The 26,391-nt window shown below is 40.6% G+C and overlaps 1 protein-coding gene across 2 annotated transcripts in view; it reads left to right on the forward strand.

Moving 5' to 3' along the window:
- LOC116249091 (uncharacterized) overlaps nt 1–24,599 on the forward strand; it is a 31,321-nt gene extending 6,722 nt beyond the window's left edge. Inside the window, exons 9-12 of one of the 2 annotated variants that reach the window (XM_031622218.2) lie at nt 19,080–19,184; nt 21,252–21,335; nt 23,900–23,965; nt 24,330–24,599. In XM_031622218.2, the coding sequence (XP_031478078.1) occupies nt 19,080–19,184; nt 21,252–21,335; nt 23,900–23,965; nt 24,330–24,419 (345 nt within the window). In that variant the 3' untranslated portion in view covers nt 24,420–24,599. The remainder of the gene's footprint in view (nt 1–19,079; nt 19,185–21,251; nt 21,336–23,899; nt 23,966–24,329) is intronic. The other variant, XM_031622219.2, reaches the window with a different exon arrangement.
- The last annotated feature ends 1,792 nt before the right edge of the window (nt 24,600–26,391 follow it).

Raw genomic sequence — 26,391 nt, forward strand, 5'->3', positions numbered from 1 at the left:
AGAAGGAATGTAAATTTTCAAGAAGGCTTTGATCCATCTGTACTTAAAGAAAGACATACTGTAATAAAAAAACTAACAGTACATAATAATATACAAATAAGTACACAACAATAACAATACATATAAGTACATAACCATCTAACGTATACATATAATAGGTATCATAATACTACATATTATATAATAGGCTAACAATTATACATATAATAGGTCAATGCAATACTTTATAACAGGTATAGCAGACTGTTCATAACAGTATATACATATGACACATATTACAATGCATATAACAGGGATAACAAATTACAATACAATTTAACATTGTCGCAATCAGAGAGAGAGAGAGTCGTTTCTGTTATTGTTCACGTAACCCTAATCTCAGGTTAAAAGATATTAGGGTATAGACTACATATTTACAATTCCAGTCCACTAAAATATAAGAAAACAATAAGTAGTCCCTAATCCACTTTCTAATATTACAGAAAGCCTCAAATTGACTCTAAAAAGAACTTTAACACTCCCCCTCAAGCTGGAGCATAGATATCAATCATGCTCAACTGTTACATCCTCTCAAGAAATCTCCAATCGAAAGAGCCTTAGTAAACATATCAGTTGCTTATCTTCAGAGGATACTTGAATTGTGCGTATGACTCCTTCTTGTACCAAGTCTAGAACATAATGGCAATCCACTTCAATATGTTTCGTCATCTCATAAAAAAACAGGGTTATTTGCAATGTAGGTAGCTGCTCTGTTATCACAATACATCTTCATAGGAAGTTTCACTGATACCCAATTCTAGAAGCACTGATTTGACCCATGACATTTCAACAGCCGTTTGAGCCATCGCCTAATATTCAGACTCGACACTCGATCTAGCAACCACATTATGTTTCTTGCTCCTCCAAGAAATAAGATTCCTGCCAGTAAAGATGCTTAAACTTGTAGTAGATCTCCTGTCATTTATTGACCCTGCATAATCAGCATCACTATATGCTTCTATGTCCACACATTCTCCTTTTTTGAACCATAGCCTCTTTCTGGGGGCCGATTTCAAGTATTTTATCACCATTAAAGCAGCCTCCCAATGAACTTTTCGAGGTTTCTCCATGAATTGACTAAGCTTATTTACAGCAAAGCTGATGTCTGGACGAGTGATGGTTAAATATAAAAGTTTCCCTATCAGAGATTTGTAAGAATGAGAGTCAAAAGCCTCTGATTCATCATCGTGCATATGAATTCGAGGATTCATAAGAAGTGTAGCAGGTTTGGCTCCCAATAACTCTGTTTCCTGCAGAAGATCAAGAACATATTTCCTTTGAGACATCACAATCCCTTTGCTACTACGAGCCACTTCAATACCAAGGAAATAACGAAGTTGACCAAGATCTTTTGTGAGAAAGTGTTTCTATAGAAACTCCTTTGTCTGAGCTATCTTTTGAGCACTTTCTCCAGTGAGGACAATATCATCAACATATACAATCAATATCATTATACCAGAAGTCCCTCTCTTGATAAATAACGAATGTTCAAGCTGAGGTCTTTGAAATCCACATTTAGAGACAACCTCACTTAGCTTATGGAACCATGCACAGGAACTTTGTTTAAGTCGATAGATAGCCTTTTTGAGTTTGCATACCTTGGAACACTCCCCCTGCCGTTCAAAACTAGGTGGTTGTTGCATATAGACTGTTTCAGAGAGATCACCATATAGAAATGCATTTTTCACATCAAGCTGAAAAAGAGGCCAATCTTGTTGGACTGCGAGAGATATAACTAGGTGAATAGCACCTAGCTGTGCCACAGGCGAAAATGTCTACCCCATAAGTCTGTGTATAGCCTTTAGCAACAAGACAAACTTTGAATCGCTCTACGGACCCATCAGAATGATATTTGATGGTGAATACCCATTGGTCATTTGGAGCCAACAACATCACAATTCATCGGTGGGTCCACCAAGTCCCAAGTCTTCCTAGAAAGAAGAGCATCCATTTCCTCCTGTATAGCATGCTTCCATCGTGAATCTAATAAGGCTTGATTGTGAGAAGTCAGAATAGTGTGACTAGCCATAGCTCGATCAAACTGCACCAAACTTGTGCTCAAATGGTCCATAGAAACCGAGTTAGAAATTGGATGTCTTGTGCACTGTCGCTGGCCCTTGCGAATAGCAATAGGTAGAGTATCTGCAGAATAGTCATCATTCCTTCCTGAGTCAGTCTTATCATAGGAGCTTACCTCATGAGAAGATGCTGGTGGGCGGTTTGAAGAGGAACCTTGACACCGAGTATAGACTAGTGGAGGATCAAGAAAACGATCACCTGACAGTGGTTGAAAGGACGGGATAGACTCAAGTGATACTGGGGGAATATGAAGAGGAACAAACACGGAAAGCTCATACACAATGGTACTTGGAGTGTAAAAATAAGGACGAGACTCAAAGAATGTAACATCCACACTGACAATCTCTTTCTTGTTATGGGGATCAAAGCAACGATAGCTTTTTTGATTGGCAGAATATCCAATGAACACACATTTGACAGCTTGGGCAGCAAGTTTGTTTTTTTTTGGCCCAAGATATGTGCAAAGCAAGTGCATCCAAATAATTTGGGAGGTATATGAAATAATGGTCGATTTGGATATAGTATTTGAATGGGGATGCGATCTTGGATGGCAGACGAGGGCAATCTATTGGTGAGGTAGCAAGCGGTAAGAATGACATCACCCCAAAAGTAGGCAGGCATATGAGTATGCAACAAGAGGGTGCGGGCCACATTTAGAAGCTGTCGATGTTTGCGTTTAGCAACACCATTTTGTTGGGATGTGTGGGGATATGTATATTGTGGTCGAATCCCATGATTGGCATAAAATTGAAGTAGAACTGAAGATTTAAATTCAAGAGCATTATCGGTGCGAATATTTTTTACAGTAACACCAAACTGAGTTTTTATTTCATTGACAAATTTCTGAAGGATACAAATGACTTCAGACCTGTCCCGTAACAAAAATACTCAACTGACTCTAGTGAAATCATCAACTAGAACAAAGTAATACCAGAAACGTGAACGAAAGAAAACTTTACTTGGACCCCAAATAAGGGTGGGCGTCGGGCCGGGCCGCCGTCGGGTACCCGGTACCTTGCCTGGTCGAGCCCGGAACCGGGCCAGGAAAACCGGGTCCCGGGCCGGGCCGGTCCAAATAACACAGCTCGGGTCGGGTCGGCCCGATCGCCTTGGCCTGTGCTTCGGGCCCGACGGGCCGACCCGGCCCGGCCCAATGCCCACCCCTAACCCCAAACATCAACGTGAAGAAGATCATATGGACTTTGACTCGATGGACTCTGACTCGAAGGGAAACTACTACGTGTATGCTTGCCTAACTGGCATGCATCACATAAGAAATACTCTAATGCAGAAATATCTGGAAAGATGCGATGAAGTTTGGACACAGATGGATGACCAAGTATGAGATGCCACTGCAAAGGAGAAGGCTTCGATGTGAAAGAGGATGCAGCAATATCTACAGGGACTAAAATGAAATAGAGCCCCTCGCGTTCATGGCCGCCACCAATCATCTTCTCAGTTTGTAAGTCCTGAAAAGAACATGAACCAGGATAAAAAATGACTTTACACTGTAAATCTCTAACCAATTGCTTAACAGATAGCAGGTTAACAGGAAATCGAGGTGCATATAGCACATGTGTAATGGTGCCAAAATGTGTGAGGTAGATATCACCGCTGCCCAAGATAGGGGACAACTTGCCATCAGCCAACCTGACGTGTTGTGGTGTAGTGAACCTGGTGAACGATAAAAACATATGTGGTTGGTTACAACAATGTCTGGATGCTCCCGAGTCAATCATCCATATCATACCTGGGTCACTGGTAGGGGCACCAACAGAGAAAGCCGAATCTATTGCAGCTGTGTTGGTCGAAGCAGGGTTAGACCTCTGAGCTAGAACCAGCTCATATTCTTTCTTGCTTAAGTTGAGTGAATACGATGGAGAACAGGTAGGAGACTCAACCATAGAAGTTGTAGCCTGTGAGAAAGTTGCAGTAGAAGAAGAAGACCCTTTTCCTGTACTCGTTCTCCCTCCACCATGTCCTGGTGGACCAGCAGAATGGAGATGAGGATGTTTGTCCCAACATCGATCCTCTAGATGCCCTAATTTACCACAATAAGAGCACTGAAATCTCCTACGTCCTGCACCACGTCCCCTAGTTCCAACAAAAGAACTATGGCTATGTCCTCCTGACATCACAAGTGCAGAGACTGGGGTGTCCTGCATAGGCTGAGTAAGAGTGACTGCAAGACGACTCAACCTATTATAAGTATCTGCTAAGTCTGGGAGGTCACTGCTTGTGAGAATTTGAGACTTCGCCACAGAATACTCCGAAGATAACCCAGAAAGAAACTTTGCTACCATACCAGTTTCAAAATGTGATGCATAATAGTGCTTGCAAGGTGGGCGAAGAGCTTTTAACCGTTCATATGCAGCCATAAATGTAGCAAAATATTGTGACAGATCTTGATCTCCTTGCCGTATGTTACAAAGCTCCTCTTCCAATTGTAAAATTATAATAACATTAGTAGCATGAGAATACGTCTTCTTTAGGAAAGACCACATATCTTTAGCTTTGGTGTAGTATGCAATTGTTGGAGCTATACGAGACTCTACACTGTTCATAATCCATGCCATTACAATGTTATTATCTTCATCCCACGCAGCATATTTCCCTTTTTTCTCTAGGGGTTTATCTTCTTCAATAATATATTTCTTTCTATGACCAGCCACAGACATCATAAATACCCTGGACTAGATTTCATAATTTGAACCATCAAGTTTGATTGTGGTTCCATACGAAAAGGAGTTACCAGTCATCTTATATTCATTAGAACTTTCTGACCTACTACCGTTAGCCATAGTAGGAAACAGAAAAAAAACTGACACACGATAGTAAGGATGCAACAGTCAAATACCGAAGAGAAATATATTTCTACTATCTTCAAAGATCATACAAGTATCACATGATAGATAACAAAACAAATCTGTAATCACAGGAACTGCCCACATCTAAACAGCATAACAGAGGGTAGCATGATGGATAGCAAAACAAATCTGTAATCACAGGAACTGCCCACGTCTGAACAGCATAATGGAGAGTAGAAGATAGATTACAGAATTTTCTTTTGTTATTTTTGGTCGACTGCTATTGATTTCCAGTTTAGGAAAAAAACTGCGATTGGTTTCTGCTGCTATTTCATAATTCGAACCATCAAGTTTGATTGTGGTTCCATACGAAAAGGAGTTACCAGTCATCTTATATTCATTAGAACTTTCTGACCTACTACCGTTAGCCATAGTAGGAAACAGAAAAAAAAGGAAACAGAAAAAAAACTGACACACGATAGTAAGGATGCAACAGTCAAATACCGAAGAGAAATATATTTCTACTATCTTCAAAGATCATACAAGTATCACATGATAGATAACAAAACAAATCTGTAATCACAGGAACTGCCCACATCTAAACAGCATAACAGAGAGTAGCATGATGGATAGCAAAACAAATCTGTAATCACAGGAACTGCCCACGTCTGAACAGCATAACGGAGAGTAGAAGATAGATTACAGAATTTTCTTTTGTTATTTTTGGTCGACTGCTATTGATTTCCAGTTTAGGAAAAAAACTGCGATTGGTTTCTGCTGCTATTTGTCAACTGTTTACACTGTCAGAAACTGAAACAGCTGCTGTTTTCAGTTTCCTCACACACCGTCAACACAAATTCTGCTTTCTGCCGACTGTTTACACCTTCAGAAAACTGAAACTGTTGTTGTTTTTAGTCTCCTCACGCACCATCGGGAGCACATCATCCACTAAAAAAAAAAATCCACGTTCATCACGCCTCAAACATCATAAAAAAACAGATCTGCTCCACACGATCTGTTTTTCCTCATATCAAACAGCAGCCACGAGATCTACTTAAGGATCTGATCACGCCTTCCACATAGGTGTGATCAGTCCTTCTCCACGCAGCACACCCAAACTTTATTTCTTTACAGCCTCCCTGTTGGTGGGTAAGAAGAAACAAAGATGGGCGACGAGAAGAGGAAAGAGAAAGAAGCCGCCGGAGGAAGAAGTCGCCGGAGAAGGAGGAGTCGCCGGAAAACTTACTTGGCTGTCGCTGGCAGTGGAGGCTCCGATACCATGTCGCAATCAAGAGAGAGAGTCGTTTCTGTTATTGATCACGTAACCCTAATCTCAGGTTAAAAGAGATTATGGTATAGACTACATATTTACAATTTCAGTCTACTAAAATATAAGAAAACAATAAGTAGTCCCTAGTCCACTTTCTAATATTACAGAAAGCCTCAAATTGACTCTAAAAAGAACTTTAACGAACATAATAAGAGCATATACATATAAGTTCAGGTATAACAAATTAACAATACATATAACTATATGATATAAGTACATACATAAACACACTAATGTATACATATAATAGGTATGAGGTATCCAATACTACATAACAGACTAGTGACTAACATTATATAACAGCATATAAAGTACATAAAAATATATACTCAATTAGGAAACTTTAATTGAAAAGGGAAGGTGACTTTACACTTTTCCATGGACTAGGTGTGTTGGCGCCTAAGTGGTGGATTTGGGCGACGGGCGTGGACTCACACTTAGTCCACGCCTAGGCAAGGCCTTAATAACATAGCGATAAGCTACTTCTGGTTCCTGCAATTGAAATTGTTAAAGATACAAAAAAGGGGTTTTCTGAAATATTAGGAAGTTAGGGAAGGTCTCTTTAAATGTTTTGTTACTTTTAGTGGACTTCTCTTGTAATTTTCCCTAACCCTAATCTCTTAATAGAGATTAGGGTCACGTAATGCAAGACAACTTTTTGCTGCCTCTCTCTCTCTCTCGTAACATGGTATCAGAGCGGGTGTGGGCGTCGACGGCAGAGTGCACTTTCCGGTGACCTTCTCCGGCGATCACCATCTTCTCCGACGAACAGCCAAGTGAGTTCGTTCCTTTTTTTTTCTCTCGTTCTCTCCCTTGTCACCGCTACTCCTTATTCCCTCTTATCACCCAATAAGGAGACAGTGAGGGAATAGGGGTTGGGCGTGCCGTGAGAAGGAGGACCTGATCACGCCTATGTGGAAGGCGTGATCAGATCCTCATATTGGTCGTATGAAGAGACTATTGTGGATGCAGCGTGACGTGTGACGCTGTGGTTTGTGATGATCGTAAATACAGTTTCGGTAAAGTCAAGCTGCGTGAGGTGTTGTGGATGCTTTGTGGAGTCTATGTGCTGCTTATAAATTCAGGTTTTTGAATATGATCAGATTTTTTCTATAGATCGTGGATACAAATTCAGTAAAGAAAGGCTGCGTGAGGACTGTTGCTGATCCTTAGTACAAGTTTTTGTTTGATTTCGTGGATTTCTTTGACACGTGGACAGGAAGTTTTATGAGAACTAGCTGCTGTTATAAGTGGCAGCAGTCTTCAGTCGTTGGGAGCAACAGTCTTCAGTCGTTGGGAGTTCATTCTTGTTTTTGTCATCGGCTAAATCAGATCTGAAGTGACAGTAATTTCCTAGCCCTCCTTCTTTAAACGTTTGCGTCAATCTGGTCTTCTTTATTTACTATGGCTGAAAACAGTAAATCTGAAGGGTCTACTGACTACAAGATGGCTGGGAATTCATTCTCTTATGGAACCACGATGAAACTTAATGGCTCAAATTATGAAATATGGTCTAGGGTATTCATAATGTCGGTGGCTGGTCATAGGAAGAAATATATTCTTGAGGAGGATGAACCTATTGAGAAAAAAGGAATATATGCTGCGTGGGATGAAAATAATTATATTGTTATGTCTTGGATTATGAATAGTGTGGAGTCTCATATAGCCCCAACTATTGCATATTATACCAAGGCCAAGGATATGTGGTCTTTCTTGAGAAAGACATACTCGCATGCCACTAATGTAATCAAGATCCTACAACTAGAAGAGGAGTTATGCAACATTCGACAAGGGGATCAGGACCTATCTCAATATTTTGCTACTTTGACTGCTGCATATGAACGGTTAAAGGCTCTTCGCCCACCTTGCCAGCATTGTTATGCATCACACGTTGAGACTGGTATGGTGGCAAAGTTCTTATCTGGCCTATCTTCAGAATACTCTGTGGCAAAGTCTCAAATTCTAACAGGCAGTGAACTTCCAGATTTAGCAGACACGTATAATAGGCTGAGTCGCTTTGCAGCCACTCTTTCTCAGACTACGCATGACATACCAGTCTCTGCACTTGTGATATCAGGAGGACGGGGCCCTAGTTCTTTTGGAGGCACTAGGGGGCGTGGTACAGGCCGTGGTGCTGGACGTGGCAGATTTCAGTGCTCTTATTGTGGCAAAATTGGTCATCTAGAGGACCGTTGTTGGGACAAACATCCTCACATCAGGTCTAATGTTTCCTCTGGACGTGGTGGAGGTAGAATCACCACAAGCAGAGGTCCTTCTTCATCCCAGGCAACTCATTCAAAGGCAACAATATCTATGGTTGAGTCTTCTACTGATCCTTCTATATCTATGTCATATTCTCTTAACCTAAGTAAGGATGAATATGATCGTGTTCTTGCTCAGAGGTCTGGCTCTACATCTGCCTCTACATCTACCAATGCTGCTGTTGTAGATTCAGCATTCTCTGTTGGTGCTCCTACTGCTGATCCAGGTATGACATGGATGATAGACTCGGGCGCTTCTAGACATTGTTGTAATCAACCACAAAATTTTTCATCATTTGTCAGATTTTCTACACCACAGTATGTTAAGCTGGCTGATGGCAAGTTGTCCCCTGTTTTGGGTAGCGGTGATATTTATCTTCCACATTTAGGCACTATTACACATGTGCTATATGCACCTCAGTTTCCTGTTAATTTGATATCTGTGAAGCAGCTAGCTATCGACTTACAATGTAAAGTCATTTTTGAATCTGACTCTTGTTCTTTTCAGGACTTACCAACTGGGAAGATGATTGGTGGCGGCCATGAGCGTGAGGGCCTTTATTTTTTGTCAATCCCAGTTGATGTTGCTGCATCTTCAGTCCCTTCCAAGCCTTCTCCCTTCCAATGGCATCTCAGATTGGGTCATCCTTCCGTACCAAAACTTCGTCGCATGTTTCCAGACATTCCTGCATCAGAGTCCTTCTTATGTGATGCCTGCCAGTTGGGCAAGCATACACGGAGCAGCTTTCCTTCGAGTCAGAGTCCATCGAGTCAGAGTCCTTTTGATCTCATTCATGTGGATGTATGGGGTCCTAGTCGGGTTCCTTTTTGATCATGTTTTCGATATTATCTTGTTCTAGTTGATGATTTTACTAGAGTCAGTTGGGTTTTCTTGTTAAGGGAAAGATCTGAAGTCATATGTATTCTTCAAAAATTTATCAAGGAAATAAAAACTCAGTTTGGATTCATTGTCAAAAATATTCGCACTGATAATGCTCTTGAATTCAAGTCTTCCATTCTACTTCAGTTTTATGCCGACCATGGAATTCGACCTCAATATACTTGTCCACATACGTCCCAACAGAATGGTGTAGCCGAACGCAAACATCGGCAACTCCTAAACGTAGCTCGTACCCTCATGTTACATTCTCACATGCCTGCCTATTTTTGGGGTGATGCTATCCTTACTGCGTGTTACCTCATTAATAGATTACCCTCTTCCTCCATTCAAGACCGTATTCCAATTCAAATTCTATATCCAGGGCGTTCATTATTTCATTTACCTCCCAAAGTTTTTGGATGCACTTGCTTCGCACATATCCTAGGCCCGAACAAAAGCAAACTGGCTGCCCAAGCTATCAAATGTATCTTTATTGGCTATTCAGCTAATCAAAAGGGATACAAATGCTTTGATCCCGTGACCAAGAAAGACATTATCAGTGCGGATGTTACCTTCTTTGAGTCTCGTCCTTATTTCCCTCCGTCAAGTCCCTCTTCATCTGAGATGCATGCACCTATACCTCTTCCTATTCCACCAGTGTCACTTGAGTCATTTCCATCATCTCAACCTAGGTCACATGAACGTTTTCTTGAGCCTCCGTTGGTTTACACTCGTCGTCTAGGTCCCTCTCTCAACCGTCCACCAGCATCGTCTCAAGAGGTAAGCTCTACTGATAAGACTGACTCAGGTTTAAGTGATGACTATTCTGCAGCAGATCTCCCTATTGCTATTCGCAAGGGCAAGCGACAGTGTACCTTACATCCTATATCTAATTCTGTCTCTACTGCTCATCTGAGTACACACTTAGTACAGTTTGATCAAGCTTTATCTAGTCATGTTATCCCGTCCTCGCACCATCACGCCCTGTTAGATCCACGTTGGCGACAAGCTATGCAGGAGGAAATGGATGCTCTTCTTTCTCGGGAGACTTGGGATTTGGTAGACCCCCCAACACGCTGTGATGTGGTTGGCTCACGATGGGTATTCACCATCAAGTATCATTCTGATGGGTCAGTTGAAAGGTTCAAGGCCCGTCTTGTCGCAAAAGGTTATACTCAGACTTATGGTATTGACTTCTTTGAGACCTTTTCGCCTGTGGCCCGGTTGGGCACTATTCGCTTGATTATCTCTCTTGCTGTCCAACGAGAGTGGCCTCTTTTTCAATTGGATGTCAAAAATGCCTTTCTGTATGGAGACCTTTCTGAAATTGTTTATATGCAGCAACCACCTGGTTTTGAGCGACAAGGGGAGTGTTCCAAGGTATGCAAGTTAAAGAAGGCTATTTATGGACTCAAACAGAGTCCCCGTGCATGGTTCCAAAAGCTTACTGAAGTGTTATCTAAGTGTGGATTTAGCCGATCCCAACTTGATCACTCATTGTTTATCAAGCGAGGCTCAGCAGGACTTGTGATATTGATTGTCTACGTGGATGATATTGTTCTTACAGGGGAAAATGATCAAGAGATAGCTCAAACAAAGGAGTTTTTACAGCAACACTTTGTTACGAAAGACCTTGGACAACTTCGTTATTTTCTTGGTATTGAGGTGGCTCGTAGTAATAAAGGAGTTGTAGTGTCTCAAAGGAAATATGCTCTTGATCTTCTACAGGAAACATGACTATTGGGGGCTAAACCTGCCACACTTCCCATGAATCCTCGCATTCATATACATGATGATGACTCAGAGCCGTTTGACTCTAGATCTTACAGATCTCTGATAGGGAAACTGTTATATTTGACTGTCACTCGTCCCGACATTAGCTTTGCTGTGAATAAGTTGAGCCAATTCATGGAAAAACCCCGAAAAGTTCACTGGGATGCAGCTCTAATGATTGTAAGATACTTGAAATCAGCCCCGGGAAAGGGGCTATGGTTCAAGAAAGGAGAATGTGTTGACATCGAGGCGTATAGTGATGCTGATTATGCTGGATCTGTAGATGATAGGAAGTCTACTACCGGGTTTTGTGTCTGTAGAAACACACACCAAGATGGAGAGAAAGAGAAGGAACACACAATATACGTGGAAAACCTCAAAGAGAGGTGAAAAACCACGGAGAAGCTCTAACCTAGGTGCACAACCGCAACCCTAGGAGAGAGAAAATCTTATATCACTTAATCAACAATTACACTATAAGTGAGATTAAATAAGAGGGAAAAACGCCTAGGGTACCGAGCCCCTCTCGGTACCCGTGCCCATGGGACCGGGTCTGGATCCAGACCCGGTTCCCTACACATGATATGTTAACACTCCCCCTCAAGCTTGGCATACATGTCAAACATGCCTAGCTTGCTTACATTTTTCTCCAATTGAGATGTACATAAGGCTTTGGTTAGAACATCTGCAATTTGATCTTCAGACTTCATATAAGGTAGGATCAACTCCTTTGAATCTATGCGTTCCCGTATGAAGTGGCGATCAATCTCCACATGTTTAGTTCTGTCATGCAAAACGGGATTATTCGCAAGATTAATTGCAGACTTGTTGTCGCAGTACATCCTCATCTTCTCTTCTGTTTCAACACCAATATCTGCTAGGAGAATCTTTAACCATAACATTTCTGTAACTCCCATAGCCACAGCCCTGTATTCAGCCTCAGCACTGGATCTAGAGCAAACTTCCTGCCTCTTACTTCTCCATACAACCAGGTTACCTCCCAGAAAGATGCAGTACCCTGTGGTAGACCTCCTAGTATCAGTACATCCGGCCCAATCTGCGTCAGAGTATCCTTCAATATTAAGTTGGTCTTGCTGAGTATAGAGTAATCCTTTTCCTGGGTTATTCTTTAGGTACCCCAACACTCTTTCTGCACTCTTCCAGTGACAATCAGTAGGAGCATGCATAAACTGACTCAACACATTCACAGCATAAGTAATATCAGGGCGAGTAAGAGTAAGATAGATGAGCTTACCAACCAGCCTCTGATACCGCCCTTTTCCTTCTTCATCTAGGATGTTGCCAGTTTTGATGCTTATCTTTGTACCAGACTCCATTGGAGTTTGAAAGGGTCTGCATCCAAGTTTGTCTGTCTCCTTTAGAAGATCCAGAGTGTATTTCCTTTGGCTCATAACCAGCCCTGTCTCTGACCGAGCAATCTCTATCCCCAGAAAGTATCTTAGTTTACCCAAATCTTTAAGATCAAATTCAGCAGCTAACCTCTCCTTCATCTTCTTTTTCTCTTCTTCATCGTCACCTGTGACTATCATATCATCAACATACACAAGAAGAAGACTCACCAGGCCATCTCTCTGCTTAATGAATAGGGTGTGATCACCATTTCCCTGTTTGTATCCATTTGTCTTCATCACTATCCTCAGTCTTTCAAACCATGCTCTAAGAGACTGCTTTAATCCATACAAGGCTTTCTTAAGATGACAGCATTTTCCGCTTTGAACATATCCAGGAGGCATACTCATATAGACCTCTTCTTCTAGATTGCCATTTAAGAATGCGTTCTTAACATCAAGTTGATCCATGCTCCACCCCTTTTTCACGGCAAGTGCTAATATGACCCTCACAGTTTTCAGTTTGGCAACAGGGGCAAAGGTTTCAAGATAATCAATACCATATTTCTGGCTAAACCCCTTTGCAACAAGCCGAGCCTTATACCTTTCCACAGTACCATCTGGTTTGTACTTCACATTGAACACCCACTTTGAACCAACTAAATGAGTCCCTTTGGGAATATCCACAACTTCCCAAGTGTCATTCTTTGCCAAGGCATTCATCTCCTCTGTCATGGCCTGTAGCCATTTAGGATCCTCTCTAGCATCTTCCACACACCTGGGAATAACAGACTTAGACAAGGATGTTATAAAGCATTTGTAATCCTTACTCAATTTCGCATAAGAGACAAATCTCTGAATAGGATGAGAAGTGCAAGACCTGGTGCCCTTGCGCAGGGCTATAGGAAGCTCTTCATTGATTAGACTTGGGTCATCCGGGGAGCTCACAGGATTGGGATTGGTTACATCAACATTTTCAATCACATCTGTCTTCTTCCTTCTGTACACTTGGCCAAACAAATGATCACGGGCTGTAGGCTGATTATCATCAAGACCCTCGTCCATGTGACGGTCTCTATCATCTCTGACTGTGTCTGCCACACTTTCACTGGCCTTGTAATCCAAGAAATCCGTAAACTGAATCAACTGATTTGAGGAATACTCTTCACTACTGTGTCCTAGATACTCCCCCTGAAGAGGATTCACATGAAAGTATGCCTCATGTTCATGGAAGGTGACGTCCCGGGAAACATAGACTTTAGAGGTGGTAGGATCAACACATTTGTATCCCTTCTGAGTGGAGGAATACCCCAGGAAGACAGCCTTGACAGACCGAGGATCAAGTTTCTTGAGGGTGAGACTATGGTCATGAACAAAACAGACACACCCGAACACCCGAGGAGTAAGAGGCCAGGGATTCTGAGAAGGCCAAAGCATAGAGTACGGGGAATGGCCCTGCAACACACGGGTAGGCATACGGTTGATAAGGTGGGCACTAGTGAGAAGCGCATCACCCCAGTAGCGCTTGGGAACCTGACGATGGAACAGAAGAGCCCGGGTAACATCAAGCAAATGGCGATTCTTTCGTTCAGCCACGCCATTTTGGGGAGGTGTATAACTACATGACGTTTCATGGACAATACCCTTGCTCTTCAAGAAATCATCTAGGGATTGAGAGACATACTCTCGAGCATTATCGGTGCGAAAAGCTTGGACAGACGTTTGAAACTGAGTCTCAACAAAGGCCACAAAATTTTTGACAATAACGGGAACTTCACTACGTTCTTTCAACAGATACACGAACGTACAACGGGAGTAATCATCAATAAGGGTCATAAAGTAATGAAAACCACGACAAGTGGGTACTCCCGAAGGACCCCAAACATCAGAATGAACCAAAGCAAATGGACGAGTGGTTTTATTGAATGAAATAGGGTACGAGGCCCTAACATGTTTAGCTAACTGACACACTTCACAGGTGAAGGAGTCCATGGAAACAGAATGAAACAAACTAGGAAACAACTTCTTAATCAATGGAAACGGAAGATGACCAAGCCGCTCGTGCCATCGCATAATAGTAGATCTGTCTCCCATGCCTGACAACTGTCCACTAGTGGCTGAAATAAGAGCGGACGCAACCTGCACAGGCAGTCTGTAGAGTCCATCAATAGCCGAACCAATCCCAATCTTGTGCCCCGTCACCAAGTCCTGCAGAAAACACCGATCAGCAGAAAAGATCAGATTACAGTTGAGCTCTTTAGTAATACTGCTGACGAATAACAAATTCACAGGAATATTGGGAACATGAAGAGCATTATGAAGACAGTATTTATTTAACAAGGACAAACTCCCTTTTCCAGCCACAGAGATAGAAGAACCATCAGCCATAGATACACGTTGCTGCCCCGAAGACAATTTGTATTCTTGGAACATCTTAGGGTCCCCTGTCATATGATGCGTAGCACCACTGTCAACAATCCAATCACCATGTGAGGAATTACCTTGGTCACTAGTGGCCACGAGAGCTTGGGCTAACTTAGCCCCCTCAGACGTGGAAGTATCCTCCTGAGTAGTAGACAGCCGGCTGATATACGCTTGCAGTTCTTTGATTTGATCGAAGGAAAGCTTAGATTTGGCAACATTTGAAGGACTACTCTGACTAGGCTCAGGCACAGAAGGACTCCGGCGGCTAGAAGGAGGACGACCCCGGACAAGCCACCTCTCAGGATGAAGATCCCAACAAAAATCAACAGAATGTCCTGATTTGTTGCAATGGCTACACCGCCGAACAGGACGCTGTCCAATCCCAGAAGCACGACTAACAAAGGCTGAAGGAGAACTCCCCTGACTGGTGTCAATATGCATCACCTGTCGACGCTGTTCCTCAGATTCCACACGGGCATACACCTCTTCAATTCCGGGGACCTCGTCACAATTGAGAATTTGGCTCCTAATGGATTCAAATTCATCGCGTAAGCCTCCGAGGAAAAGAAACGTCTGATCCATCCACTCTTTGTCCCAGTACAAGGCATGATCAGACCCACAGTGCCCGTCATCATTCACATGGTAGTCAAGTTCCTCCCACTTAGTCTTTAGGGCTGCAAAGAAAGCGGCTACAGACAAGTCACCCTGTTTAAGAGAGTATATGCTACGTTTGATTTGGTACGTACGCAATACTCTCTTCTTACGGCCATACATCCGTGCAAGCACAGTCCACATGTCGTAGGCAGTCGATTTACGCAAGATCAAAGGCTGAATATCTGCAGAAACAGAACTAATAATCCATACTTTAACCTGACTATCTTCCAACGTCCAAGTAGCCCATCGCGGATCGGTTTTTGAAGGTGCAGGCTTCTCCCCAGTGATGTAGGGCAGGCGACCACGACTGGTTATCCCAATTTCTAGGGCAGCCGACCAAGAGAGATAGTTATCCTTGTTCAGCCGGATGGAGGTGACTTGAACAGGCAAGATCTCGCTCTTGGTATTGCTGCCCGAGTCTAGGGCATCATCGATCTTGAGGGACATCTCCTCGGCCATCACAACCACCAAGGAGAAAGAATACCCAGCACCAGAGACGACAAACAAGAGGCAGCGGCGCTGAACGGCGGCGGTGCGGGAGAGAGCGACGGCGGTGGGCAGCGGTGGCGCGGGACGGCGGCGGCGCTGAAGTGGGCGACGGCGGCGCGGGACGGTGGCGGCGCAGCAGCGGCAGAGGAAAAAAAAACGGCGGAAACAGCAGCGGCAAAAAAACGGCGGAAACACGACTATCACACCAACGATCTCTCACGCGTTGGCTCTGATACCATGTAGAAACACACACCAAGATGGAGAGAAAGAGAAGGAACACACAATATACGTGGAAAACCTCAAAGAGAGGTGAAAAACCACGGAGAAGCTCTAACCTAGGTGCACAACCGCAACCCTAGGAGAGAGAAAATCTTATATCACTTAATCAACAATTACACTATAAGTGAGATTAAATAAGAGGGAAAAACGCCTAGGGTACCGAGCCCCTCTCGGTACTCGTGCCCATGGGACCGGGTCTGGATCCAGACCCGGTTCCCTACACATGATATGTTAACAGTGTCTTTGTGGGCGGTAATCTTATTTCCTGGAGGAGCAAGAAGCAGAATGTTGTGGCTCGTTCTAGTGCTGAGTCAGAATATAGGGCTATGGCTCAAACTGTGGCTGAAATGTCGTGGGTTAGATCACTACTTGTAGAGTTGGATGTCTCAGTGAATCTCCCAATGAAGATGTATTGTGACAACAAGGCAGCTACATATATCGCTAACAATCCTGTCTTCCATGAGCGGACTAAACACATTGAAGTGGATTGCCACTATATTCGGGACTTAGTTCAAGGAGGAATTGTTAGCACTATTCATGTCTCCTCAGAAGATCAGGCAGCAGATATTCTCACTAAAGCTCTTCCCATAGGCGATTTCCTGAGATGTTGTAACAAGCTGAGCATGATTGACATATATGCTCCAGCTTGAGGGGGAGTGTTAAAGATACAAAAAAGGGGTTTTCTGAAATATTAGAAAGTTAGGGAAGGTCTCTTTAAATGTTTTGTTACTTTTAGTGGACTTCTCTTGTAATTTTCCCTAACCCTAATCTCTTAACGTAATGCAAGACAACTTTTTGCTGCCTCTCTCTCTCTCGTAACAGAAATCATATAATGCAGAAAAAAACACACGCACCCTCCCAACTCTTGTTAGGCTAGTAAGCCTCTCACCGAGAGGTTAATGTCACTATACCTCGCGTAGCCTTAATCTAAGTTAAGAGTGTATATATATAAGTATGGGATTTGGGTCCACAGGGGATCCGACCCATTATTGCAAAACCTTTTCTAAAGACCCCCTGGTATAACTGCAATACTGCCTACAACTAACACACATGAACATAGTCAAGTCTCTCTAAAGTATTTTTATTTTACTTTTTGTCTTTTTGTATTTCTATGTCATTGTTTCTGTATTTCAGTTTCATTCAGCCAAGTAGAGATTTCTAGCCACTGGAGTGAGCTCCTTCCACTTGTATTCTGGTTGACACCCTCTCTTGTGTTATGGGTTGCCATGCAATTTGTTGACAATTAAGTGGATCATTCTTCAAAGTTCAACTTTGTGAGTAATTTTCGAGGTTTCCATTTGAGAGTGTTGAGGGTCTCTTCCCTAGGTCTTAGTGGACCTTTTATTGTCATTGTGTTTTCTTGTAGATCTTGTTGTATGCCTCTTGATACAAAATTAGTTGCTCAAAACCCAGAGGTCTGTGAAGCAGAATGAAGTATATTTGTCTATCCAAGGCAGTGAATTTGGTTGGCTGTATTATTATCTTCCTTCCATGTACTATATTTTCTACTTTTTACCACAAGCTCATTTTCTTCTATAACATGCTCCTTCCAATGTCCAATCACAAACATCATAAACACACGGGACCAAATCTCATAATTAGATCTATCCAACTTTACAGTAGAGCCATAAGGGAAGGGATTGCCCGTGTTCTTATGCTCATACTGCATCTCTATCTTGCCTTTATCAGCCATAATGCAAGACTGGACAATATAACCTTAATGTAGTCGCACTTTGATAAAGTCAAGAGTATAGCGCACAACAATCAACTTGAGAGGATTTAGGCAGCAGAATTTTTCAGCATCAATAAAAGTACTTAAAAGAAATATCTATCAACTTGTTGTTCAGTAAATCAGTCTACCAATCACAGCAATCAACTTGACAGGATCTAGGCAGCATAATTTTTCAGCATCAATAAAAGTACTTTAAAAAGTCTATCAACTTGTTCTTCAGTGAATCAGTCCACCAAAATCTCATGTCGTAGGCTTCATACAGCATTATAAACAAGACGATCAATCTGATAAGAGTATACCCATTTTGCAACCACTTTTCCACATTCAACAAAAAAAAAAAAATCTGATAAGAATATGGTCCACATACAGCCACTCTTTCACAAGCCTAGATCTGGCTTAGAACTTACCAACGCAACTCTCATGCAGTTGCTCACGCTTCGCTACATCCATGTTGGGAACCTAATCACACATACCTCCAGCGTGTGATTAGGTTCCCCTTCCATGCTGCTCCACTATCTCCTGATCAGCAGAAGAGAGAAATGAAGGGTAGAGGAAGAAAAGAGGCGGGAAGAGATGAGAGAGAGAAGAGGTCGCCGGAAAGTCACGTCAGCGCCGATGGAGAAGGGTGGATATCACCAGCTCTGATACCATGATACAGCCGACAGTCTTAGAGAGAGAAAATTGTCTTATTAACTAACCCTAATCTTACTAATAAAGAGATTAGGGCAGCGGTAGAGACTTCCAAATAGCATCAACCAAAAATAGAGAAATGTTTAAAGATAACTCCTAACTATTAAATATTGCAAGGGACCACCTAGAAACTTAAAGTAAAATTCAACATCATTTTTATAGGATTATTTATCACTCTGATTTGCATGTTAGCCTTTCTTAAGTAATTTTGAATTAGTGCTTCTTCTAGCCATAGCGGAAGCCAATTTTTTATTTGTTTTTCTTGGCTCCTAATAATGTGCTTCTTGGTACAGCTATGTCAGAGAGGGATCAAGGTAACTGTAGTCTGTCCAGGGCCAATAGACACTTCAAAGAGCACAGGAGATGCTAGTTCCCTTGGGCAATCTCCTCATACTGAGGTACCATGAATATTTGAGAATGATAATTTGTTTGGAAATGGGTCCACTGTTTTCATTATTGGAAAACAAGGTTTGCCTTACAATAATGCCAGCTACACACATTTAAATGTACGTCATTTTTCTTTGAAGATTATAACATTTAGTGTAACACATTGCTATATTTTACAAATATTCAACTTATTGTTAGATGCTAGCTCACTTGGGCAATCTTCTCATACTGAGGTACCTTGAATATTTGAGAATGATAATTTGTTTGGAAATGGGTCACTGTTCTCATTATTGGAAAACAAGGTTTTGCTTACAATATGCCAGTTAGACACATTTAAATGTATGTCATTTTTTGAAGATCATGACATTTAGTATAAAGTATAAACACTTAGTAAAACAACAGAATATACACTAATGAGTAGCACATTGCTCTATTTTATAAATATTTAACTTATTGTTACATTGTGCATACAAGCGATCTAACAAGTGGAGAGAAGATATATCTAAAGTATGAAGTATGTCAAGAAAGTGGAAGCAACTTAAAACTGGCTAGTGTAGAGCTGTGGCAATTTATGGGACTTAAACAGTATTCAAAAATAAATAAGTGTGTGGGAGATATTTAAGTTTGTAAAAACGAGTCTAATGGGATGGCTGACTATTCTTATATTAAATGTTTAAAAAAAAAGACTAATACAATTGACCAAATGAAATATATATAATAATTTTTAGAAGGTTTAAATAATTTAGTGGACAAGGTTAGACTCCGAAAAAATTGATTGAATCCAAAATTGGAGAGGAAAGGGCATAAGATGTGTTGACTACACCTGAATGGCTTTGATCACGTCTGAGCAGCATCTGCGTGCACGCATGTCCTGCCATGTAGATGCAGATGCATTCTGCCCCTTTTAGGTGTGCCCATGTAGCACAACATACACTACAGTTGAGAAACAAGGAGTCTATGCTCATTTGAAGGGTGCATTATATATGAACTATGAGAATCTTTAGTTTTTTGAGCTTTGGGGAAAATATAGAAGCTAGACTGAGACAGCTGTTTAATAAATGAAACTCCAACAATGTTTTTGTAATCACCCAATGATGGAAGGGAACGATCTCTTGCATCCTTAGGGCTGGGTTATTGTAACAAAAGTGGGGGACAAAACTGGAGAATAAAAAGGTAAAAGAAGAATAGAAGACTGGCTCAATCAGATGGAGTAGGATGGCAGTATGCAATGAAAATGGAAGAAAAAAATAGTATCAGAAAAAGAAGGTATGAAGAATAAGGGAAAGAAGGTGACCAAGCAAAAGGGGTACAGCCACTCAGTACCACAAAAAAGAGAAAAGAAAAAACAAGATCAGGGACAAAAATAAGAAAAAGAAGAGGAAGAAGAACATACCTAGCTTGGAGACCTGCTTTGCTGCAGGCAATAGTGGAAGCAGCAGTGCTAAAGACAGATTTGCAGAGAGGCACTTTGACAGAGGTATATACAAGGAGGAAGAGGAACTAACCGTTGGGAGAAAAATCAACTGCAACAGGAAAAAGAAAAAGAATTGACAAAAAAACAGAAGAAAGTATTACAAAGGAATATAAAATGTGTCTGTGTGCATTTCAACTCCCTTTCCCTCAACCAACCCTGAGGTCAAGAGAATGGTTTGAAAAGGAAAAACATAAAGAAAAGGGGGAGGAGAAAAAAAGTAGCTCAGAGAGAGAGAGGGAAAAAGGGACTAGAAAATCTAGAATATATTTTGATCAATGGCCTGGTCAGTACTAAGTCCTTGATGGGTCCAAAATATGTATGTCATCAATCACAGGAAAACATTAATTTATGGACACTTCAATCGTGTGGACTACATAGCTTGGGAATTAGGCTTTGGAACATATTATGTTTTTTCTGTAATTATAACTGTCATATTTGAGTGCTACTTCAGTTGATTAAACCTTGGTAGCTTTTCTTGTCTATTTCTGGAAGTCCTTTTTCTTGCGAATGAAAGTTATTATATTGCCTCGTGCATGTGGAATATTTGGCCACATACACTACATTTTTGCTTGATATAGGTTTTGACCAGTTTTTCCCTTAGCAGAGACGTGTTCTAGCTGATAGGTGTGCTGAGCTTATTATCGTTGCAGCTACACATGGACTTAAGGAAGCCTGGATTTCATATCAGGTCATTGTCCGGAACTCTTCAAGCTTAAGAGAATATTAACCTTTTTTGTTAATCTTCCGTCTAGTTTTTAAGTTATTGGATATTGATACATTTTAGTTATGATTCTAAAAATGAAAAGGAAAAAAAAAAAAAAACCCTTACTGAGTTTCTTAAGTGCTTCTTAATTGGATGCTACTGCCTAATTTTATGGTCCAGAAAACTTAAAGGAGTTACTTGAAAGAGTAAAACTCATTTATAGACTAGGTGGGGAAACTCTTTTAGTCCCAAATGCATAATCTTTATATTTTTATTTATGCAGCCCTTTTCATCTAGTAACTTCTCTTGGGTATTGTCCATCCTTAAATGTTTGATGAAGCTTCACATTATAACATGTACTTTCTTGACCGATATTTTACTGCCATTATAACTTAGACAATCATGTTGATTTATTCCTTCACATGCTACTCTAATAAGGAGTATGTAAGCTTACCTGCAGGGCACCTGGCACTTAATCAGTCAATTTGGTTTTGTGCAATAGTTAAAGGGGAAAGAAAAAGCAGCTGTCTTCCTAGGAAGTTACCTTTGCTTGCTTGACAAAATTTGATCTATATGTTGAACTTTCATGTTTTTTACTTTTTTTTTTGGAACAAGTAGGAATTTCTCTATATAAACAGCAGGATCAACACTTCATATGGTGCAGTTATTTTTTCACATGTTGAATTTGTCAGACCGTTGAAATTTTAGACTAGATGTGCATGCAACAGTCTCAAGCAAGTGTGAGAACAAGATAGACTTTTTCCTTTGGGATAGACAAGGAAAGGCTTACATGTTCAAGTTTGGTCCACCTATATATGTTCGTAAGAAGGAAAACTGATTTCATTATATTCAATTAGTATGAAAATTGTGTGTTTCATTTTAATTTATTGAATCAATTGATCTAGCAGTGAAATTAAGGAGAAATTGTGGTGGAGCATCCTAATGCACAGAGAAAAGTAGAGAAACAAGTACTGAGTAGTTTGAAGAAACTAATAAGGGCATAACATATTAAGAGATTAAATGGTAGATCAATTATAAATAACTAAATAGAGGAATCACTACAAATAATAAATAAACAAATTTCATAGGAGGATCACTGAATATACTAATTTAAATGATCTTTCAATTTATTCACAAACAGGAAAAACAGGAACATGAAATATCTATTTTGAAGATTGTGCTTCAATTGAAGTCTGTTTTAGTAAAGCTTTCACCGATTGAAGTTTTATGTCTTCAATTCCACTCCCAGTTGACGTTGCATGTTTGAGATGCAGAATGTAGAAGAACAGCTATATGTGGCGTAAGTAGGTCGCTGTCCAACTAGTTGCACAATTTGACATCACATCCATCCCAAAGAAAATCATGAATTATAAGATATTAACCAATACACTTAATGAAAATATAAACTTACGAATGGTATAAATTATTTATGAATGTAGACTGCCTGCATAGTCAATTGTGCATCCCATTATGATATGCGCAATGTCTCCAGGAGCTGGTTCTGTGGATTGTAATCAGCAATGAAGAATATAGCTCGATGAGCAAAGGCCCCTTTCATGATGAACCTTAGGATGCATTTCTTATGAGTGTATAACGCAGCTTGAGTAGTAAATTTGTACTAGGAAATGGAATCATAGAATGGCACCTTATATCCCTGCAAAACAATTCTTATACTGGCTAGGGATTGTGAGGCCCCAATTCTTGACTGGAAGGAACACCAAAGAGAAGCTCCCTCTACCCCAACCATTGATTGATGTTGATTTACATTGTTTGAAGAGTTTCTTGTCACATCTTCTTTGCTTTTTTTTTTTTTATTTCAGTTTTTTGTTCTACAAAATAACCTTTTGAATAACAGTATAAATGGATTTAGCAACTATTATCTATAAATGGTAAGGCCATTTCATTTTGACAAAATACCTAGTCCTGGGCTCCATAGCTTTCTGTCAGGGAATTCCTATGCATCCAAAACAAAGTAAACATTGCGTGATATGCCACTAGCTACTAGCTCAGGACAGACAGATCCTTTAATTGCCATTAGCTGAATTTCTATCTTGGCTACCATGCCTGTTAAGCTCGCCCGGGAAGTCACTGTTCAGTGGCAGGATCATGTGCAATATTAGTTATCCATAAACCTCCTGTTACTAGACCGAATCCTCCATGGAATTCCACAATCAGTGTGAAAAACAGGGTTGCTTCCTCCGTGAAGCATAACATGAAGAAAAGATGTGAAATCTTGAATTTATAAAGTAGCTGGATGTCTGAAATAAGCAAATAAGTTTATGAAGGTCTTTGCCACGAAATGTGACTTTAAATAAAAAAATTTCTACGTATCTTAACAGCAGAACATTGATGCAGAAATGGCATCCTATGATATGCATTTACTGCTGAAGAAAAGTTGTCTCATCTATGTTTTCATTCTATAGTGCTTGTAATTTGCTCTCTTAAGATCCTCTATTGAACCTCTTATTCGGAATATCCTTCAGGATATAGTATTGGGTTTGAATGTTTTATTTACTGATATGGACAAATTGTGATTGAATTGTTTGCAGCCAGTGCTTCTTGTGATGTATCTGTCGCAATATTTCCCAACCATTGGTTTCTGGCTCATGGACAAGGTACCTTTCCTAGTGGAAGGAAATGAATTATAAACATTTCCAGAAAACTCTTGAATGTGTTTTCAGTAAATAGTGTTGGCGCAATGTTCGCAAAGAGTTTCTTCATAAAGAATCAAGGTCTATGAAAACCAGCCAATTCAATGGTTTAATCTCCTATTCTTTTGCTCACGGAAAACTGACTAATATTACATGGGAGCCACCTCCTGTGAAAAGAAGAAGAATTTGGAGGAACTTTTTTGCTGCTAAATGGGCTCAGTGGCTTCTTTTTGCAGTCTGTAAATGTGATTTTATTGGATTTGTGTGCATCTGTCTTATTTGATTTAGTCAACAAACTCTGTAACTAAATCAACTACAATTTTTACAGATTGGAAGGAAGCGTGTGGAGGCTGCAGAACAAAAATCCAGCACCTATGCGTGGGATCTGCTATTTGGTAAAGGAAAGAAGAGAGCCTGATGCGTTGATGTGACTATGAGCTCTAGTGACTAGCATATCGACCAATGAAACACTTATTCCAAATCACTCCTGCCAGAAAATATCTTTTCGAGTCCCTAAAACCTGATTATTCCTGTCAAATATGTTGATGATCAAACCCTTTCACTGAGAAGTTGATATGAAACCTTATAAGCGACAGCCCCTCCTTTCCTCTCAAACATCGAATCTGAAAATGTTTGATATGAAACCTCCACATTTTAGATCCAAGGATCTAACGTCAGAAGCAAACCAAGCATAGCCTAAATGTCGACAGCCATCTCCTTCATGAAAGCATTGAATATGGCATAGACAACCATGGCTAGATCGGAATGCATGGCACTAACATTGAGAAAGATGATTATGTGGATCACAAGGTGACAACCACCGTGATCATTCATCAACAGGGTAGAGCCAGATAATTCTGGGTAAGGGGTACTAGTTATAAAATTTTTGAATTTTTAAGAGGCACCACGATGTAAAGAAAATTTCCATGAAATATCAACATAAAAATATAAATTTCTTGTGGATCTGTGTGGGAAATTGCCCACACAATTGTGGTGTGGGCAATTTTAAAACACAATTGTTAAAGATCTCTGTTGGGTTTTTTCGAAATTCCAAGATTAAACCTTGAAAAGTTTCCAACAACAAGAAGCAAGGAATCGCACAAAAAAAAAAATCGACTAAATTAAACAAGGTTGGACATTGGGCACGGACATCTATGTCATGTGTGCAAATGCATGCTCTGGATCTATGCCAGCCAGAAATTGGCCCAAATCCCATGCCGACAATGGAGCTCCAATATGAAGGCCAAATAGCCAGAAAAGATTAACCTAATGTCTGGATCAACATCAATTCTTTACGATCCTACGGAACAAGATTATTTTTAAAATTTTGAGAACAAAATTTATTTTTTAATTCCCATTTCATGTAAAATAATAAAAAAATCAAATAAATACAATGAAAAAGGGTAGAAACTTACTTTCCGTCCGTCCATCCATATGGAATGAAGGGCGTGCACGGTGTTACTGTGTTGGACTCATCAGCAGTGAGCCAGTGGTAAGGGGCACTGCACTTGGGCTCGTGTGGGCAGTTGCCCATACGGTTCTATAAATTTACTGATACACATACTTGTACCTTCTCAACTGTTTGCTTATTTGCATACTAGTGATTCATCAACTATTTTACTATGTATTTAAGGATATAAGATTTTTGAATTAGTGTTCTTCCGTAGGGTCAGAACAAAGCCTTCTTGTTCATCTAAAATTTCTTGCTCATCAGATTTTGATGAACTTACGGTTACTCCCTGTAACTTCAGAGTAGTATTTGCCATATTTTTTGCCATATTTTGCAGTACATATGAATAACACCCACAGAAATTAAATTGATGAACAGACTTTCACCGGCCAACCAGCCCGACTAGATATGCTACACCCCTCTAAGTATGAAAGTAGTGAAGGAAGCTATGAGTGGAAATAATGATAAATAGAAGCCAATCCTTTTTCTAACGAGGGGTAAAGTGCCTAACGATTAAATCCGCAACGGGAAACTTCAGACTTGTTATTTCTGTCAATGAAGCAGGAGGAAATTGGAAATGAAAATTTTGCACTAAGCTAGAGAGCCCTTAGGTAGAGATGCATTCATTAAATTGTGAAACAAGTTGGAGATGGAAGATCAAGATCACCAACTTGAGGAACACCCAGAAATCGCACGTTGTTTGAAGAATGACGCGCATACCAATCTGAAATTTTGGTAGATCAACATTGTCATACCAATCGTGTATTTTTGCAAATTAAGAGAAGACCATGTATTTAAAAGGTATTTATTATTGCATATGTATGTCTAAATATTTAATGAAAATGAACCATTACCTCTCTCCTTTTAGATGCAAAAAATTGGACCCAGAGCCATGACAATGTTTCCCAAATATCAGGGAAAAATCAATTGCGTTTGAAAC

This window comes from Nymphaea colorata, chromosome 2 (genome assembly GCF_008831285.2).
Source record: "Nymphaea colorata isolate Beijing-Zhang1983 chromosome 2, ASM883128v2, whole genome shotgun sequence".
Classification (NCBI taxonomy): domain Eukaryota; kingdom Viridiplantae; phylum Streptophyta; class Magnoliopsida; order Nymphaeales; family Nymphaeaceae; genus Nymphaea; species Nymphaea colorata.